General features: G+C 43.6%; 1 protein-coding gene across 17 annotated transcripts in view; it reads left to right on the top strand.

Moving 5' to 3' along the window:
• Positions 1–21408, top strand: part of nrxn3a (neurexin 3a) — a 651034-nt gene that overhangs the window by 379711 nt on the left and 249915 nt on the right. For all 17 annotated transcript variants that reach the window (XR_013493311.1, XR_013493310.1, XR_013493309.1 and 14 more), the window contains 3 exons: positions 3007–3300; positions 5391–5538; positions 5826–6209. Coding sequence is in view for 12 of the 17 variants with exons in the window: in XM_078174850.1 (XP_078030976.1) it covers positions 3007–3300; positions 5391–5538; positions 5826–6209 (826 nt within the window). In the remaining 5 variants the exon portion in view is untranslated. The remainder of the gene's footprint in view (positions 1–3006; positions 3301–5390; positions 5539–5825; positions 6210–21408) is intronic.

Genomic DNA, 21408 nt, shown 5'->3' with positions numbered 1-21408 from the left:
AACTGCTGCTAAACAGATCTTCTGTATAACTTTATCTCTCTCATCATCACATTTTTTTCATGATTGGACCAACGGTTTGGGAATGGGAAGAACTTCTTCGAGGAGTTAAATCTCCACTACAACAGGTCTCTCTCTGTGTTCTGTCTGTCTCTTTCTGCTCTTCTCCCAGGTGCACCTACTTCATCACCATGGCAACCGCTGTCACACACAAACTCACAGAAACATGATGTGTGTGTGTGTCTAAATCTTACATGCAGACATGACAGGGGCAGAATCTCCATTTTGACCCTTTAGGTGCCAGAGTTTATTGAGCAAAGAAAAATTCCATTTTCATTTCAACATTTCAAAAGGCTGTGGCTTGAAAGTGGTGAGAGATAAAGGCATACTGTAAATGAGAAAGCTATTCATCATGACCCAAAGTTTGTCATGGGAGTAAATTAACTTATCTAATTTGCATATTGTGATGTCACTAGGCGGCAGCCATATTGGATTTGATACATCTTGGTAAAACAACATTTTGAACATATTTACACAGTAAATTTATTTTGTTTTGTGTTGTTTTTGTTGTCTCTTCCTCAAAATAAAGGACGAGGAATCTGATGGGAATAAATTCACTCATCTAATTTGCATATCGTGACATCACTTATCCATACCTACAGCTACAGAAAGCATTCAAACATCAAAACGTTCAGCTCTGTAAGGATTATCTGATGTTTGTGGCAACATGTTTGATATTTCTAAATAATTCACAGTGACGACATAAGCTGGGGGCCGAAACGGGCGCGAGTGCGAGGTCCCGCCAAACGCTGCTTGCAGCTTTAATTGTCATTATTATTATTATTATTATCATCATCATTATTATCACTATTATTAAATCCACTCGCCATCATTCAACAAGTCAGCTGCTGAGTGAATAAGACATATCAGACCTGTCAGTCTGCCTCAATCAATCAGTTTTATTTATAAAGCCCAATATCACAAATCACAATTTGCCTCACAGGGCTTTACAGCAGACGACATCCCTCTGTCCTTAGGACTAGAGTTCTCAACAGACCCAAAAATTCAACCCGAAACCGAAATGACCCGAGGGACTTGAAGCCCGAAACCGGCCCGGCCCGACATCATCACGTACATCACTGGGTCCGAGTCCGACCGAACCCAAGTTGTTTTTTTTTTAAATGGAAGGGGGGAAAATGATGCTCCCCCTGTGCGCCTCAGCAGTCTGGCTTCCCTGGCTCAAATACAGTATCTTTAATCACTTAGTCAACCAATCATTCATGTCCCAAAATAATATTACCAGACAGACAGGCCTCAACGTCAGCGTGGGGGAGAACAACCATTGCGCATCATGTAGAGCTGTGCAGCTGCATTTAATGAGCCGCAGCCGCTCTCAACACTTTTCCTGCACCTGAACGCTGACTGACTGACTGAACTTCGCTGACACTTCACAGCAGCATATCTTGTTTTAATATTATTATTTTTTTCGTCAGAACGGAATTCAGCATTCTTTATTTTTAGCCTATAATTCGCATATTCTTCTTGCTTAATTATTATAGCCCTATTATCATCCCCCTTACACACACACACAGCAGATGATACTTCAACTTCAACTTGAACACTTTATTAAAAACGGTAACTATAACCTTCAAATATCAACAACAACTCTCTCTCTCTCTCTCCACTGTCTGAGCCGGACTCAGCCCACCCCAATTAACTTAATTAGTCAGCCCAAACCGACCCGACCCGTCTGGCTTATTCAGGTCGGCTCGGGCTCGGGTTGAAATTGAGAACTCTACTTAGGACCTTCACAGCTGATCAGGAAAACTCCTCAAAAAACCCTTTAACGGGGGAAAAAGCGGTAGAAAGCTCAGGAAGAGCAACTGAGGAGGGATCCCTCTTTCAGGACGGACAGACGTGCAATAGATGTCGTACAGAACAGATCAACATAATAAATTAACAGTAATCCGTATGACACAATGAGACAGAGAGAGAGAGACAGAGAGAGAGAGAGAGAGAGAGAGAGATGCAGGACAGACATTAATGAAAGTAATAATATTAATTAATATTAATATTAATAATTAATATTACCTACAGGCTATTAAACATTATTCCACTCACATGACATGCAGGACAATTAATGATGGGCAAATGTGTTTGTGTGTGTGTGTGTGTGTGTGTGTGTTGGATGAAGGGAACTTAGAAAGGACTGTGCTTCAACCTTAGAAACCGATTATATTTTGGGGACTAGTGTATATATTTTAACATTTATTGTTACAAAATGTATTTTGATCTAACTTGGCTGGGTGAGCAATGTGGATAGGCCAGTGCTGCCCATGCCTGTTGCTGGCCTCGTGCCTGGCTGATACACACAACAACTCCTAGATGTAAAAATTAAAATGCAAACGAAAGTGTGCCGTGCTGGTAGTGTGGTAATAATGCAGTGCAGGGATGATGCTGATTCTAAAGTGACAGAATAATAGTTCATTTCCATCACTACTGAAATGCTTGCTTAAATTACTAGTTTATATGTTATGATAGTTGTTTAGGTTACTCTATTTTGTTTTATCTGCTTAGATAATGTTACATCACTTATCACATTATATCAAATATAGTCTGATAAACTGTTGTTTTTTGTCAGGTGTTAATCTATGAATTAAAGACCTGTCAACTGAATCCAGTGATGGATTTTGGTGACGTGGTGAACCACTGTCATACTGTACGGTCTAAGTCTCAGTAGATAGGCTTTTGAATATATGTAAGCATGAATGAAAAATAATTTCCACAACTGTGCATCACATTTATCCTGAGAACACTAATAACTTTTCTAGTTATTTTTAGATCTTTGCTTGTGCAATGAGGAAAATGAAAAAGCAGCTTGTTGTATTAACCATTGTTAATCCCCACTTTATTTAAAATGTTACCAGAAGTACTTGGTTAAGTGGCAGGAGTATCTTTGATAATAACAGAATAGAAGAATAATTATAATACTATCCTTGTCCATCACAGGTGGTGTATAAAAACAATGACATTCGACTTGAGTTGTCCCGCCTGGCTCGCATTGTGGACCCTAAGATGAAAATCCAGGGTGAGGTGTCCTACAAGTGTGAGAATGTGGCAACTCTGGACCCCATTTCTTTTGAGACTCCGGAGGCCTACATCAGCCTCCCAAAGTGGAACACCAAACGGATGGGATCCATCTCTTTCGATTTCCGCACAACTGAGCCCAACGGTCTCATCCTCTTCACCCATGGCAAACCTCAGGAGCGCAAAGATGCTGCCCGCAGCCAGAAGAACACTAAGGTCTGTCTGTTATCTCCAAGATTACATGCTAATTTCAACTCTGCTTTCAGACATGCCATCCTAATGACATCTGACATTATTAGGTCAAAGGCAACCAAACTTGCTGTTTAGAAAAACTGATAAAACCTCTTGGATGACTGGCAAGATGTCTTTAAGACAAAATTGCAAAGCCAGTTGCATTTTATACTTATATGACCTGCATGACTGAGAGCCTTCGCAGGCATCATACATCATCAGAATTTGTTTAGAGGAGTGGGTTCCAAATTGTTTGGCTTGTGGCCTATCGCAGTAAAATAATGTTTATTAATGACAGGTTGCATATGTCAATGAGTCACAGGCAGGCTCACTAGAGAGTAGTCTGGCTCACAGGATTTAGAATGTAGGAATAAACCTGTCATTGCCTGCCAATTTCAGATGATAACAGGCTTCCTGCATTTTATGTTTTGATAATCCACATCGCTACATGACACTCCACATTTTAATTTACTGCCGTGCATTAAGAAAACAACAGCAACCTCTGAACAAGTGATCCACATGCTAAAATATCCTTTTGCTTAATATTACATTTTCTGTTGTGCGGATTTAGCCATATTAATGTGAGGGCTCAACATCCAAATAGAAATGTTCCACCAAAACAAGTTCTCTTCCAACACTATTTTGCAAGGGCACAATCACTGCACCCTGGATTTGCCATTCAGGATGATTATGATTGGTTTAAAGAAATACAAACAACAGCTGTGTCCGAATACTTGGTGTAAAGTCAACCATGTTCTCGGTGGGCGTTGGCCTCCACCAAGGTTGTCCTTTGTCGACAATCCTGTTTGTGATTTTCATGGACAGGATCTCGAGTCTCAGCTGGGGGGAGGAAGGGGTCAAGTTTGGGGACCTCAGAATTGCATTACTGCTTTTTGCAGATGATGTGATTCTTTTGCTGTCATCACACTGTGTTTGCAGCCACGTGTGAAGCAGTTGGGATGAGAGTCAGTACCTCCAAATCTATGTCCTACTGGTAGGAGGCCCCGGGGTAGACCCAGAACATGCTGGAGGTATTTCATATTTCGTCTGGCCTGGGAATGCCTTGGGGTCCCCCAGGAGGGGCTGGAAAGCGTTGCTGGGGAGAGGGATGTCTGGGGTGCTTTGCTCGGCCTGCTGCCCCTGTGACCCAGCCCTGGATAAGCGGATGAAAATGGATGAATGGATGGATGGAAACAACCCAGAGCATTTTTTTTCCTTTAGTGCAGAATTATAATGGGTTCAGTCAGACCTTTCTTCACTCTTGGCACAGTGCGAGATAAGGTCTGGCTATGTTAGACTGACCACAGAGGGATGTTCCCTTGTCAGATTGTTTCATTCAAATGTTTTTGGGGTATGTAAATTTGTACAAATGTATCAGATATTAGACATCAGACATGTATTAGAATTTTTTTTCAATAGTTTTCACTCCTGTTAATCATCTCTTGACTACTTCATATTTATCTTGTGACCCTTTGAGGGGTTGTTTTCCCTAGGTGCTTCCACTGGTCCAGATAAGTGGACTTGTAAAATAAAGCCTGTACTTTGCCCTCACAATTAGTGCCATTATGATCTCACATCAATGTTTTTTGTTGCAAAATTTAGAAGTCAGATTTGTGATACTTAAACTGGAACTTTTCAATAACCGTAATTTGCTGATCTCTCTGGTTTAAAGTCTAAAGTCTGTTTTCCCTCTGACCATACTTAGCCATGTGTGGTCAGACTACAAACAAACTCTAAACTTTTCAATTTTAGAAAAGAAGTGTGCCCATACCCTATGGTGATGTCACACTGTGTGCTTCTACATCACTGTAGCAACATGAGAAGTTCCTACCACAAGTTAGCAAAATAAGATTTTTAGCTGCTTTTAGGTTGCTCTTTAATGGCACACATTCAATACTGTATTGTATTTGTCACATGTCCAGCCTTTTCTTAGGTCTCAGTTTGCATGCCACTTTCCTGGAAATCAGTTATTCACAGACAAGAACCACATCTTGCATTTTTTTCTACAACAAAACTTTAAACCTTTATTGATTGCTAATCTTTTATTGATATGTTGTTTATTTTACCTTGTCCAGGTGGATTTCTTTGCAGTAGAGCTGCTGGATGGCAGCCTTTACCTTCTTTTGGACATGGGCTCAGGGACTATCAAGGTGAAAGCCACGCAGACAAAGGTCAATGATGGTGCCTGGTATCATGTGGATATCCAGAGAGATGGACGCTCAGGTCAGTTGTGTTGGTGAATCAGTAAGGTGTACTAACTCTAATAGAGTTTAAATCACCCTTTTCTTTACATTTTAAAAATCACATTTTTTTTTAAATTACTTGGTACAAGAATTGCCTTTACAAAAAAAAGAAATAGACCAAAGTCTTGACTTGTTGATGCTGAAGATTGGTTGACTTTTCTTAATAGCACAAATGTAAACAGCCTGAAGTCAGTGTTGGTATCAATGGTACTGTTGGTATCAATGCAGCCCTGTACCTAATCTCTACTCCCGCCATTCCCACCACAGGAACCATCTCTGTAAACAGCAGGAGGACCCCATTCACAGCCAGTGGTGAGAGCGAGATTCTGGACTTGGAGGGTGACATGTACTTGGGTGGGCTTCCCAATGACCGCACCAACCTAATCCTGCCCACCGAGCTCTGGACAGCGATGCTCAACTATGGCTATGTGGGCTGTATCCGTGACCTTTTCATTGACGGTCGGAGCAAAGACATCCGTCAGATTGCTGAGGCACAAAATGGTGCTGGCATCAAACCCTCATGCAACAAGCAACCAGGCAAGCAGTGTGAGAGCTACCCGTGCAAGAACCGAGGTGTCTGCAAAGAAGGCTGGAATCGATTCATTTGCGACTGCACTGGCACTGGCTACTGGTCACGCACCTGTGAGAGAGGTAAGTGCTTTCTTTTCTAGCACAAACCATATTGCATACTATCTTCAAGGCAGAGGTGATAATGTCTAAAACAACAGACACACTAGACGACTGGAGCAGCATGGGAGAGACAAAACAGTTATTGCAATGATAGTAAAGGTTTTATGGTTTCATAAAACATACAGTACAGGCCAAAAGTTTGGACACACCTTCTCATTCAATGCGTTTTCTTTATTTTCATGACTATTTACATTGTAGATTCTCACTGAAGGCATCAAAACTATGAATGAACACATGTGGAGTTATGTACTTAACAAAAAAAGGTGAAATAACTGAAAACATGTTTTATATTCTAGTTTCTTCAAAATAGCCACCCTTTGCTCTGATTACTGCTTTGCACACTCTTGGCATTCTCTCGATGAGCTTCAAGAGGTAGTCGCCTGAAATGGTTTCCACTTCACAGGTGTGCCTTATCAGGGTTAATTAGTGGAATTTCTTGCTTTATCAATGGGGTTGGGACCATCAGTTGTGTTGTGCAGAAGTCAGGTTAATACACAGCCGACAGCCCTATTGGACAACTGTTAAAATTCATATTATGGCAAGAACCAATCCGCTAACTAAAGAAAAACGAGTGGCCATCATTACTTTAAGAAATGAAGGTCAGTCAGTCCGGAAAATTGCAAAAACTTTAAATGTGTCCCCAAGTGGAGTCGCAAAAACCATCAAGCGCTACAACGAAACTGGCACACATGAGGACCGACCCAGGAAAGGAAGACCAAGAGTCACCTCTGCTTCTGAGGATAAGTTCATCCGAGTCACCAGCCTCAGAAATCGCAAGTTAACAGCAGCTCAGATCAGAGACCAGATGAATGCCACACAGAGTTCTAGCAGCAGACCCATCTCTAGAACAACTATTAAGAGGAGACTGCGCCAATCAGGCCTTCATGGTCAAATAGCTGCTAGGAAACCACTGCTAAGGAGAGGCAACAAGCAGAAGAGATTTGTTTGGGCCAAGAAACACAAGGAATGGACATTAGACCAGTGGAAATCTGTGCTTTGGTCTGATGAGTCCAAATTTGAGATCTTTGGTTCCAACCGCCGTGTCTTTGTGAGACGCAGAAAAGGTGAACGGATGGATTCCACATGCCTGGTTCCCACTGTGAAGCATGGAGGAGGAGGTGTGATGGTGTGGGGGTGTTTTGCTGGTGACACTGTTGGGGATTTATTCAAAATTGAAGGCACACTGAACCAGCATGGCTACCACAGCATCCTGCAGCGACATGCCATCCCATCCGGTTTGCGTTTAGTTGGACGATCATTTATTTTTCAACAGGACAATGACCCCAAACACACCTCCAGGCTGTGTAAGGGCTATTTGACCAAGAAGGAGAGTGATGGAGTGCTGCGGCAGATGACCTGGCCTCCACAGTCACCGGACCTGAACCCAATCGAGATGGTTTGGGGTGAGCTGGACCGCAGAGTGAAGGCAAAGGGGCCAACAAGTGCTAAACACCTCTGGGAACTCCTTCAAGACTGTTGGAAAACCATTTCAGGTGACTACCTCTTGAAGCTCATGGAGAGAATGCCAAGAGTGTGCAAAGCAGTAATCAGAGCAAAGGATGGCTATTTTGAAGAAACTAGAATATAAAACATGTTTTCAGTTATTTCACCTTTTTTTGTTAAGTACATAACTCCACATGTGTTCATTCATAGTTTTGATGCCTTCAGTGAGAATCTACAATGTAAATAGTCATGAAAATAAAGAAAACGCATTGAATGAGAAGGTGTGTCCAAACTTTTGGCCTGTACTGTATAAAGAAATGTGGGTTTGGTGAACACAGACGTTTAATAAGGTCTGCAGCGGAGCTTGTAATTTACATACAGCATCATGTGTAGTCTTCTCATACGACTATGAAATGCAGCTGACAGGGGGAACGCTAGCTTTTGCTGCCACCTAGTGGCTGGAAGTATTAATGACTCCCATCACTACACAGACACTATTCATCTAGCAACATTAAACTGCAATCTTGCAAACTTCAAGGTGTAACACAGTATTGTCAAACATGAACAACTTGTCCCTGTTAAAGTGTAACATTTTGATTTAAATTCTTTCTTCCAGTTCAGTTCCTTTGTTTTAAAGATTCAGTTTATCAGGTGCTTTAACATGACGCATAGGTTTTCTCAGCACAGGTAATGTGTGTCTGCTTAGTTGATCTGCTGTTATCTGGCACAGTTTGTGGTGGCTCAGCTGATGCTGTGACAGCTGGATCTTCTCCTTCTGTGTGCTCTTGCAATGTCTCTTGTGTTTTCAATAAACTCCTATGATTCCTCCTTTGACCACCCTCTGTTTTGATAATGTAGGATCTCTGACTTGTTTCCTCCAGAACCGTAGCTTTTTTACTCCAGGTGTGTCATGTCTGGCCAGTGGAACTTAATTCCTTAATAACTTGATATAGTTATCTACTTGTCTCTTTTGAAGATGTTTTAGTTTCTGTCTCACCTCTTTGTGCTTCTTTTGTCGTGCTGTGTAGGGGAGAGTGGTGTGTAGACTATGTCCCTTCAGAAGCTCAGCAGGAGACTTGCCATGTTACAGTGGTGAGGCTTGGTAACTCAGTAGAGCTAGATATGGCTCTGAGCTTATGTCTTGTGATTTTTCAAGTGAATGACGATGTGAACGGCTCTCTCTGCTTTACCATTTGACTGGACATACAAGGGCTTTGAGGTCATGTGTCAAAAGTCATACTCCTCAGCAAAGTCCTAGAACTCTCTGCAGCTGTGGCAGGGTCTGTTGTTACTAAAGACAACCTTAGGGATTCCATGTCTTGCAAATATTGACTTAATGAGTCAGATAACAAAGGTAGCAGACATGCTGGGAAGTAGTGCCATCTCTGGATAGTTTGAAAGACAGTCAGTCACCAGTAGGTCATTTTTACCTGGTGGAACAGATCAGTCCCAGCTTTCTGCTAGGGCTTGTCTGGTAAGTCTGTTGTTGCCATAGACTCTTTTGGCTGTTTTGCCTGATGCTTCAGATGGGTCTCACAGCTTGAAACCATCCTGTTGATGTCTGCGTTTATTCCTGGCCAATAAACAACTGTTCTTGCTTCCCTCTTGCATTTTCCCTGCCGAGGTGTCCCTGGTGCAGTCTTTTCAGCATCTCTGGTCTCAGTGACTGAGGAATGACAACACTGTTCCTTCTAAGCAGAAGCCTGTTGACAACACTCAGCTCTGCTCTGATGTCATAGTACTGTTGATATTCATCTGTAGGGCAACCCTCATTCAGATTCTTAATGACTCTCTGTGGGTATGGGTCTGTCTCTGTTTTAGCTGCGATCTGCTTGGATTGTATGTCAGATACGGGTAGTGATTTAGTGATCAGGGTCACAAAGAGATTCACATCAGTCTCTGTGGAGCTCTCACTGTGCGCTTCACTGTGTGTTGTGGCTCGGGACAGAGCATCAGCAAGCACAATGTGCTTACTTGGTGTGCAGATCAGGTTAAAGTCATAACGCTGTAGCTTTGTCTTTGGATTCACAGTGACATCTCGCTGAGATTTTTCTTGATGATGGCTATTAATAGCTTGTGGTCTGTCTCTGTTGGTAAGCCATAGACAGCTGTGGAATTTCTCAAATCCTTACACAAGTCCTAAACACTACATAACTTGAATGTAGTGACATTCAACTGCAGTCATCATTCTTGATGCGTAGGTGATAAATGAGCGATTTTGATAAGTCAGTGGATATCTTTGTCTTTTTGGATGGATCATAGCATGCTCCATTGGCTCCGTTGTGAATGTAGTTTTCAGCTGCAAATATTCTTTTTCATGACTTTCAGTCCAGTTGAACTTAAATTCATCATGCAACAGCTGTCTCAGATGTTTTTGAATGAATTTGCCAATGAAATTTATTATTGCCAGCACTCTTTACACAACTTTTATATCTTAAAGCCTGGGCACCTCCATTGTTACTTTCACTTTGTCCTTATCTCGCACAACACCTACTCCAGACAGCTTGTCTCCCAGATATGTGATTTCAGTCACACCAAACAGACACTGTGCTCTGTTTGACTTTAGTTCATACTTTTAGATGTGTTGCAGCACTTCAGTTAGCCTGTCATTGTACTGCTCCAGCATGGACCTCCAAAGCACAATGTCATGCACATACACCCAGATCCCATCAATGCCTTCTATGATGTGCTACATAATCTTGTGAAAGACCTCAGGAGTAGAGGAGATTCCAAAAGGCAGTCTCTGGAAGGAGTAATGGCCAAATGAAATATTGAATGTGCAGTATTTAGTGCTGTCTTTGTACAGCTTCAGCTGCCAAAATCACTTGGATGCATCCAATTTACTGAAGAACCTTTCACCTGCCATTTCACTTGTTATTTCATCCCTGGTGGGAATCTGGAAATGCTCTCTTTATGTTGGCATTAAAGTCTTTTGGACCCATGAATACACATAGATCACTAGTCTGTTTCTTGACGCATGCCATTGAGTCATCCCATTGTGTGGGCTCCTCCTCTTTCTTTATTACTTCCAGTGATATAATTTAGTCTAGTTCCTCCTTCAGCTTGTCTTGTAGTAGTACCGCAGCATGAGCAACTGGCTGGGCATCCTCTTTTTGCTGTATCTTATAGGTGAACTGCAGGACACCAAACACCTTTAAAGATGTCTGGATACTGGTTCACTATTGACATTATGCTGTTTGGTGCATTACTGTTGATGTGGTGAATCCCCTTCACATGCTTTGTCACCTAGCAGTGACTCATCCCTCTGGAACTACGGCAAACATAAGGTTGTGCCCTTTTTCTTTAACTATCACTTTAAGTCTGCATTTGCCTCAAGTGTTAATGGGCTGTCCATTGTAGGTTTGAGTGGCTCACAAATTGGATGAATGTGTAGCTGTGAGGGAAATTCTCTTCTCTGAAGAAGTGATGGACTCGGTGTGAGGAATCAAGGTTCTTTATTGCGTGCGCACGGAGAGAGTAGCAGGGTTCTCTGTCAACCTGAAGGATGCACAGACCTTTATACCTGTAGGAAATATTGATTGTTACATAATTTATCATTTATTCTGTGGCAGCATTTATTAAATAAATGCTCGCCGACATTCTCCACCGTTTTGTATGAAAAGTTTGATTGATATGATTCATTTAGGGTTTGCATTCTCCACCATTACATATGTAAGATTTGTTTGATTATAAAAAGTCAAAGTCAAAGTCAAAGTCAGCTTTATTGTCAATTCTACAATATGTACAGGACATACAGAGGATCGAAATTGCTTTTCTCTTCCGACCCTTGGTGCAGACAGTACACTTGACATAACATGCCAATATAAAATATAAGATATAAGATATAATAAGTAGAGGCATAAATAAAACCTGAGCTAAAAAGAGTTATACTCTAAAAAAGTAAAAAGGCACAGTGGTAGCGACAGTGCAATATGAGAAACAGATCAGTAGTGCAAATTGAGCTTATGGACTGGATAAAGTGTATGTGTGCATGTATAGTTCAGAGTTCAGTGTTGATAGGGGGAGGGGGTTTGTTGTCCAGCGATTGAGTGGGCAGGGGGCAGAGAGGGGAGGGGGGGCAGAGCAGGGAGAGAGTTAAGCATCCTGACAGCTTGGTGGAAAAAGCTGTCTTTCAGTGTGCTGGTCCTGGCCCGGAGACTCTACAGTCTCCTCCCTGATGGCAGCAGGCTGAAGAGGCTGTGTGATGGGTGGGTGGGGTCACCAGCGATGCAGAGGGTTTTGCGGGTGAGGTGGGTACAGTATGTGTCCTGAAGGGAAGGGAGAGGGGCACCGACGATCTTCTCAGCTGCTCTCATGATGCGCTGGAGGGTCTTACGGCAGGACACGGGGCAGGCACCGTACCACACCGTGATGGAGCTGGTCAGGATGCTCTCGACAGCGCCTCTGTAGAAGGTCTGCATGATGGGGGCCGGGGCTCTGGCTCTTCTCAGCTTGCGGAGAAAGTAGAGGCGTTGGTGGGCTTTCTTGGCCAGTGATGTGATGTTGCTGGTCCAGGAGAGGTCCTCTGTGACGTGCACACCCAGGAATTTGGTGCTGCTCACCCTCTCCACAGCAGCTCCGTGGTCAGAGGGGCATGCTGGGTGTGCACTCTCCTGAAGTCCACAACAATCTCCTTCATCTTCTCGACATTCAGAGAGAGATTATTGTGTCCACACCACAAGGCCAAACGGTTCACCTCACTCCTATTATTTGTCTCATCATTGTTGCTGATGAGTCCCACCATGGTCATGTCATCCGCAAACTTGATGACGAGGTTTGAGCTGTGCAACAGTGTGCAGACGTGGGTCAGCAGAGTGAAGAGGAGGGGGCTCAGCACACATCCTTGGGGGGCCCCCGTGTTCAGTATGATGGTGCTGGATGTGTTGCTGCCGACCCGTACCGCCTGTGGTCTCCCGGTCAGGAAGTCCAGCAGCCAGTTGCACAGCGCGGTGTTCAGCCCCAGCCAGTCCAGTTTGGGAATGAGCTGTTGGGGGATGATAGTGTTGAACGCTTAACTGAAATCAATGAACAGCATTCTGACGTATGTGTTTTTTGGGTCCAGATGTGTGAGGGCTGTGTGGAGGGTAGTGGAGATGGCATCATCGGTTGAGCGGTTGGACCGATATGCAAACTGGAAGGGGTCCAGGGAGGGGGGGGAGGACAGACTTGATGTGTTCCATGACCAGCCGTTCAAAGCACTTCATGAGGATGGGTGTAAGTGTGACTGGGCGGTAGTCATTGAAACAGGAGAGTGATGGCTTCTTCGGGACAGGGATGATGATGGTGGTTTTGAGGCACATGGGGACAACAGCCTGGCTCAGGGAGATGTTAAAGATGTCTGTGAAGACATCTGTGAATTCCCCTGCACAGTCCTTCAGCACGCGGCCAGGTATGTTGTCTGGAACCGAGGCTTTGCGAGCGTTGAACTTACTAAGTGCTCTTCTCACCCTGTCCGGGGTCAGTGTCATCACCTGGTCGCCAGGAGGGGTGGGGTCTTTTGTGCAGGCGTTCTGTTGTGTGCCTCGAAGCGAGCAAAGAAGTCATTCAGCTCATTCAGCAGTGAGGTGGTACTGTCGCAGGATTGTGGTGGGGGTTTGTAGTCCGTGATGGTCTGTATCCCCCTCCACAGGCTCCGTACGTCTTTGCTGTCACTGAAACGATGGGCTATCTTCTTGAAGTACTGACTTTTAGCCTCTCTGATGCCACGGGACAGGTTGGCCCTAGCTGTCCTCAGGCCCACCTCGTCTCCAGCTTTGAAGGCGGCGTTTCGAGCCTTCAGGAGCCTGTGGACCGCCCCTGTCAGCCACGGCTTCTGATTGGCCCGAACAGTGATGGTCTTGAGATCTGTTACATCATCAATGCACTTGGTGATGTAGGCAGTGACAGTGTCAGTGTACTCCTGGATGTCTGTGTTGTTGTTGTAGGTGGCAGCCTGTTTAAACACATTCCAGTCTGTGGTGTTAAAACAGTCCTTGAGTGCCTCTGAGGACCCTTCTGGCCCCACTCGTACCTGTTTGCGAACTGGTTTGGTGACTTTAACCAGTGGTCTGTATGTTGGCATTAGCATAACAGTGATGTGATCAGAGGCACCGATGTGGGGGTGGGGGAGAGCCTTGTAAGCTCCTCTCTGGGTGGTGTAGACTTTGTCCAGTGAGTTGTTACCCCATGTTGGAAAGTCTATGTGTTGGTATATTTTGGGAAACACACTCTTTGGGTCTGCATGGTTGAAATCCCCAGCCAAGATGAGAAAAGCATCTGGGTGGGCTGTCAGCTGCTCACTGATGTGCTGATACAGTTCGTTCAGTGCCTCTCCCTTGTTGTTGTCGGAGCTTGGAGGGATATAAACAGCAGCGAGTAGTATGGCTGTGAGTTCCCTCGGGAGGTAGTAAGGACGACACTTAATAACCATAAACTCTACTAACAGTGAGCAGTGTTTGCAGACCACAACAGCGTCTCGACACCAGGCATCACTGATGTAAACACAGAGTCCCCCGCCGCGGGTCTCCTTCAACGAGAGCTCTGTCCGCTCCGTAGCATGTTAGCCCCTTGAGCTGAATGGCGTTGTCCGGGACGTTGTTATTGATCCATGTTTCCGTAAACACAAAAACACAGCAGTCTCTCATAGTCTTCTGAGTTGTCCGTAGCAGTCGTATGCAGTCCAGTTTATTGTCCAAAGAGCGTACGCGGAGTTTAACTCCAGAAATTTGGTTCTGCCGACGTCGAGTAGAAACTCACGACAGTATGTGCGCTTTGGAACAGGTAGACATGACGAAGACATACAAAAACACAGCGACTTACAAGATGAAAAAGACGAAAGCACCGTTTTGTTGGGTGAGAGAGAAGCCGCTGCATCTGCACGCGCCGCCATGTTGAAACAGTTTATTCAGGTGCCTACGTTTTTCACCATGAATACTGTAGGGTTTGATTAGCTCAATATTAGGAAAAAGTGACGTTAAAAAGAATTATTAAACATAACCACTTTAATTATTTGTTCAGCGATATAATTTCATAGTCAGACTAATAAAACCACACCTCTTGCTGATCAGACAAGAATGTTTAACGCACTTTGGGGAAATTATTAATTATCAAATGTCAATTCAAATAGAGCTCAAATAGCCAGGATCTTTGTACCCGTAAAGTGACTGAATGTAATCCTACAGAAAACCAAGACAACGACTTTACAGACAAACATTTATTCTAAACTACTGACACAGGAGACCAAGATGCAATACAACTAACAACAGACAAGACAATGAGTAAATACAACTATGAGTGGAATGAAATGAATATAGCGATGCTAATGAATGAATGAATGACCAGAATGAACCAGATGAAGCAGTGAGCAATGGTGAGATAATTATCAGAGGAAACTTTAACATGGACCTGTGAAAAGCACCATTCAACACCTGAGAGGCATGAGAAGCAAAAAAGGAAACATCTGAAAACTTAGGGGAAATCCTAGTTTTATCTAATGCTCCCTACCATACTTATTAAACTATGCATCAAACCCCAGCACAGGAAAATTATGTTGTTTCACCTGAGTTGTAGCAGACCAGAAAGAAGAAGCTCTGGAGGGGGAAGAGGAAAAAGCAGCGCTGCTCCTTGGTGTGAACCGCTCCTGGTGCTGTCCCACGGGGCAGCCTGCTCAGCTGGTCCTTCTCTTCTCTTCGGGCGAACTTCTTGGAGCCCTTGGGCACTTTTGGGCGTTCTTGAGCCCACATGGCAACTTTGGCTCCGGTGAGCTTGGCTCTCCATGTCGGTCATCTTCACACACCCAGTGTGGGCATGCAGGAGTCTGCCTTTCTTCAGTCCTGACCTTGTTGGTCCAGGACACAGGAGTTAGGCAGACCTTGTGGCATAAAATTCTTTCTGTTGGGTTTTGGATGTTCAGTTCTGCTCAGGATGCAATCAAATTGCCCAGTGGGGCCACGCTGGATGGGGCCCAGCATGGCCCGCCAGCTTCTCAAAAGTTCTTCTTCAAGTTCTTCTTTTTCTTTAACTTCTTTAACTTTTCTAGACAAAAAGTCTCTTCTCATCTTATAGTTGTTCAAAGGGGTTGAGACTGGCAGGCAGGCTCCGGCCTCTGTGCTGTGATTGGCCTTGCCAGCTGTCTGCCTCCAGCTGATGTCCAGTAGGAGCAGTTCACTGTCACTGGTGGGACATTTCACTCCTCCCCTCCTGTACCTTTGCTAGTTTAAAGTTTAATTTGCTTTAATTGCTTCCTAGATAGTTAATGAAGCTTGGAACATTTCTAATGCTTCCATATTTACCAATGAGGCGCTGTCTGCTATTGAATGGTACCAAACACACATTGTCTGCAATAGGATATTACCAACTTATAAATAAGTGGTCAACAGACACTACTAATTCAGATTTAAATGTTGTACATGGTGATCATGTTATAACATCATATATATATGTATATGTGTATGTATATGCACTGAAATAGAAAGAAAGGTGAAGCATAAAATTACAATCAACATGTTGGTTCCTGGAATCCGCATTTCTGTCTGTCCTCTTAAAAGACAACCGCAGGGAAAGGTGGGTGTTATCACATTAGCATACAGTACACAAACAAAACCTTGCACAGACAGCAGAGATGGCATCATCCACAAGTTTTTCGAGTTTTTCAGGGGTATCTAGCGATAAGGTGAATATTTATTTAGGAATCTAAACCATGTTACGATATGTTATAGCTTACCAGTGAGATATAGGTTATCTGTGAGATATATGTTAGGAGTGTTTTATTAGGGCCCGAGCGTGAGGACCCTATTGTAATCGCGCTGTTTATTATTATTATTATTATTATTATTAGGGCCCGAGCACCTAGTGGTGCGAGGACCCTATTGAAGTGCAAGGATTTTTTATTATTATTATTATTATTATTATTATTATTATTATTATTATTAGGGCCTGAGCACCTAGCGGTGCGAGGACCCTATTGAAATGCAAGGATTTTTTATTATTATTATTATTAGGGACCGAGCCTAGAGGCAGAGGACTGCTCACAGAGCAGGACCCTATTGTTTTTGGTGCGTTTATTATTTCTTTCTTTCTTTCTTTCTTTCTTTCTTCCGCCGCCTCTTTGAACTGGAATTTAAAAATCGTCTAAAACTTTTGTCTTTAACTCGCTGCCATGGCCATAATTTTCACTGTGCAGACACAATTTATACCACAAAACGTAGGAAAATTTGTCCTGCTCACAGATATGTTGACATGGAATCTCTCACACGTACACATTTTTGCTGAGTGGCTCCAAAGCGAAGGGAGGGCCGTTTTTTTTCTCATTCACTCCCATGTAAACTCAGGAGAAATTTCTGGAAACAGCTTATTTGCAACACATTTTAAACTCGCTCCTCTGACCACATTTTTGACTGTAGAAATATAAAACACGACACGTGCGTTCACGAGAAGCGGCTGTCTCTCACAATCACTTTATTTTCTTGATTGGACCAACGGTTTGGGTATGGCAAGAATTTGTTCGAGGAGTTAAAACCCATTATAAACAGCCTTTCCTGATCTACTCTCTCATGAGCTCTGTGTGTGCCCCTCAAGTGCAGGCAAGTCATTAATCGCCATGACAACGGCTGCACACACAGACACGCACACACGGCTCTCTCTGTCTGTGTGTCTCACAATCTTTAAAGAGTAACTAAACCCTAAAACCATTTTTTTCAGCTGATAATCATTGTTTCTGGTTGTATAGTAGTGTTACTGACTGATCCTGCTCAAAATCTTGACAGTTTAGTGCAAACTGTTGAAAATCTACATTTTATTTTAAAAATGTGGTATGGAGTGCCCTCTACAGTTTGAAATCTGGTTACTACACTTAAATTTGCATTACATTACATTGGAAGAATAATGATTCTTTTTCGAGACGAATGACGTCACTAACTGTCCACACTAAAGCCTGCCCTCCTCCCTTTACTCCTCCCCTTACTATAAAACCATTCTGTCCGCAGAGAGAGCCGAGCCTCGGGGGGGGGGGGTGTATGTGCGGCCGGGCCGCGAGGGAGGGAGGGGTGGATGGATGCGGTGGGCTGCTGCCCAGGCTCCCAGAGAGGGAGAAATAGAACCGGCCGCCTTCCCTTCTGCCCGTGTGACACAGTTACGACTTATTTTCATTGTGCTGATGGTGGCTTGGAAAACCACGATCAGCACAATGAAAATAACTCGAAGTGTGGAAAGGAGGAGAGGGACCTCTCTCCCCACAGCGAGGGAAAATCTTAACTCCGCCCCCTTCCTCAGCCGCTCGCCTGTCCCACCCCCCCCTCTCCTTCCCTCAGCTCCGCCTATCTTTTCTAAACTTTTTGAAATCAAAAAGATGTCTCTTCTCTGTGTTCTGTCTCTCTCACTCTGACCCTAGCTGCACCTACTTAGTTATCATGGCAACCACTGTGACAAACTCACAGAAACATGATGTGTGCGTGATTCTAAAACTTACCTGATGACATGACAGTGGCAGAATCTCCATTTTAACCCTTTAGGTGCCAAAGTTTATTGAGGAAAATATTCCATTTTCATTTCAACATTTCAAAAGACTGTGGCTTGAAAGTGGTGAGAGATAAAGGCATACTGTAAATGAGAAAACTATTCATCATGACCCAAAGTTTGTCATGGGAGTAAATTAACTCATCTAATTTGCATATTGAGACGTCACTAGTCGGCGGCCATATTGGATTTCATACATCTCAGTAAAACAACATTTTGAACATATTTACACAGTAGATTTATTTTGTTTTGTGTTGTTTTTGTCATCTCATCCTCAAAATAAAGCAAGACGAATCTGATGGGAAGAAATTCGCTCATCTAATTTGCATATTGTGACATCACTTCTACATACCTACAGCTACAGAAAGCATTCAAACATCAAAACGTTCAGGTCTGTAAGGATTTTCTGATGTTTGTGGCAATATGTTTGATATTTCTAAATAATTCACAGTGACGACATATGCTGGGGGCCGAAACGGGCGCGAGTGCGAGGTCCCGCCAAACGCTGCTTGCAGCTTTAATTAGGGACCGAGCCTAGAGGCAGAGGACCCTCTTGTTTTTGCTGTGTATATTAGGGACCGAGCCCAAAGGCAGCGGACTGCTCACAGAGCAATCCTCGCCGAAGGTGAGGACCCTCTTGTTTTTGCTGCGTGTGTTTATTAGGGACCAAGCCCAAAAGCAGTGGACTACTCACAGACCAGTCCTCGCCTTCGGCGAGGACCCCACCTATACTTTTTACTGCGTCAAAGGCGAGGACACTATTGTTTTTGGTGTGTTATTACACTATTGTTTTTGGTGTGTTTATTATTAGGGACCGAGACCGAAGGCAGAGGACTGCTCACAGAGCAGTCCTCGCCAAAGGCGAGGACCCTCTTAGTTTTGCTGCGTGCGTTCATTAGTGACTGGGCCCAACAGCAGTGGACTACTCACAAAGCAGTCCTCGCCTTTGGCGAGGACCCTCCCTATAGTTTTTGCTGCATTTATTCCTACAGACCAGTCCTTGCCGAAGGCGAGGACACTATTGTTTTTGCTCCGTTTATTCTTTATTATTATTATTAGGGACCGAGCCTAGAGGCAGAGGACTGCTCAAGGAGCAGTCCTCGCCAAAGGTGAGGACCCTCTTGTTTTTGCTGCGTGCGTTTATTGTGGACCGACTCCAACAGTAGTGGACTACTCACAGACCAGTCCTCGCCAAAGGCGAGGACCCCCCCTATACTTTTTGCTGCGTTTATTCTCACAGACCAGCGTTTATTATTATTATTATTATTATTCTTTCTCCCGCCGCCTCTTTGAACTGGAATTTGACCCCCTAAACATGCTCAAAAACTCACCAAAATTGGCACGCACATCAGAACCGATGAAAAATTTTAGAAAATCATGACATTAACCCCTAAAGTGCCAAAATGGGCTCTCTAGCGCCACCTAGGCACACAAAAATGGCCGCCATGGCCTGTAGGAACGTCGTAGAAAGATGAAACCAAAAGTGGCGTGTTCGTCTCATGAAGGCCTAAAAATCACGTGCTGACACCCCTGACCTAAATCCAACAGGAAGTGAGATATTTGCCCTTTCAAAGTAAGATTTTGCCTTAAAACTGCCTTTCCTAAAAAATCTTCTTCTCATACACCGCTTATCCAATCGGCTTCAAACTTGCACAGATGACAGATCAACTCGTTCTAATCAAAAGTTATTCGTAACTTTTTCATTACTCGCTTAGTTTGGATTTTATGGGCTCCATAAGGTGAGATGTCAGAAAAACATCCTGGCGATCTTCGAAAGCTGTCCCATAGGAAATGAATGGCAGCAGGGGGGAGAAAGGCACCAATCTTAGGGCTTTTTCTAGCATTTACAGCGTCTCCATACTTTGTGCTACAGACTCCATTCCAACTCTCAAATGTTGCCACAGGTCTCATCTATTCACTCATGTTTTCATCTTTTTCATATCTTTTACCGTTTTTCATCTGTGCCTCTCAAAGTACCATGAGCAAAAGTGGAGAAATTCTCACTTTACAATGGGTGTGTATTGCACGGAATGCTGTGAGCTAGAGTGGAGAGGGCTCTAAAAATCGTCTAAAACTTTTGTCTTTAACTCCCTGCCATGGCCACAATTTTCACTGTACAGACACAATTTATACCACAAAATGTAGGAAAATTTGTCCTGCTCACAGATATGTTGACATAGAATCTCTCACACGTACACATTTTTGCTGAGTGGCTCCAAAGCGAAGGGTGCGCCAATTTTTTTCTCATTCACTCCCATGTAAACTCTGAGGAGAAATTTCTGGAAACAGCTGGGGTGCAACACATTTTAAACTCGCTCCCCTGACCACATTTTTGACTTGAGAAATATAAAACGCGACACGTGCGTTCACAAGACGTGGCTGGCTCTCAAAATCACTTTATTTTCTTGCTTGGACCAACGGTTTGGGTATGCAAAGCATTTGTTCGAGGAGTTAAATCCCTTTATAAACAGCCTTTGGTGATCTGCTTTCCTGACGTGTCTGTGTCTGCCACAGGTGCAGGCAAGTCATTAATCGCCATGACAACGGCTGCACACACAGACACAGCCACAGGGTTCTCTGGTCTGTGTATCTCACAATCTTTAAAGGACAGATTACAGCAGCAGAAACTTCATTTGAAACAGAACACACACATTATTAACCCCTACAGTGCCAAAATGGGCTCTCTAGCGCCACATAGGTGCACAAAACTGGAGTGTTTGACCTACAAATAACACGCTAACACCCATGACCTTAATCCAACAGGAAGTGAGCTATTTGCCCTTTCAAAGTAAGATTTCCCCTCAAACGTGCTCTTAAAAAAAAACACATCTTCTCCTACACCGTTTATTGTATCGGCTTTAAAGACGCACACATACCAGTTCAACTGCTGCTAAACAGATCTTCTGTATAACTTCATCTCTCTCATGATCACATTATTTTGATGATTGGATCAGCGGTTTGGGAATGGGAAGAACTTCTTCAAGGAGTTAAATCTCCACTAAAACAGGTCTCTCTGTGTTCTGTCTCTCTCTCTCTCTCTCTCTCTGCTCTTCTGCCAGGTGCACCTACTTGATTACCATGGCAACTGCTGTCACACACAAACTCACAGAAACATGATGTGTGTGTGTGTCTAAATCTTACATGCAGACATGACAGGGGCACAAACTCCATTTTAACCCTTTAGGTGCCAGAGTTTATTGAGGAAAATATTCCATTTTCATTTCAA

Source organism: Epinephelus lanceolatus, chromosome 15, assembly GCF_041903045.1.
Source record: "Epinephelus lanceolatus isolate andai-2023 chromosome 15, ASM4190304v1, whole genome shotgun sequence".
Lineage (NCBI taxonomy): Eukaryota > Metazoa > Chordata > Actinopteri > Perciformes > Serranidae > Epinephelus > Epinephelus lanceolatus.
Note: the sequence above shows the minus strand (reverse complement) of the source record. Positions and strands in the feature narration are given on the sequence as shown.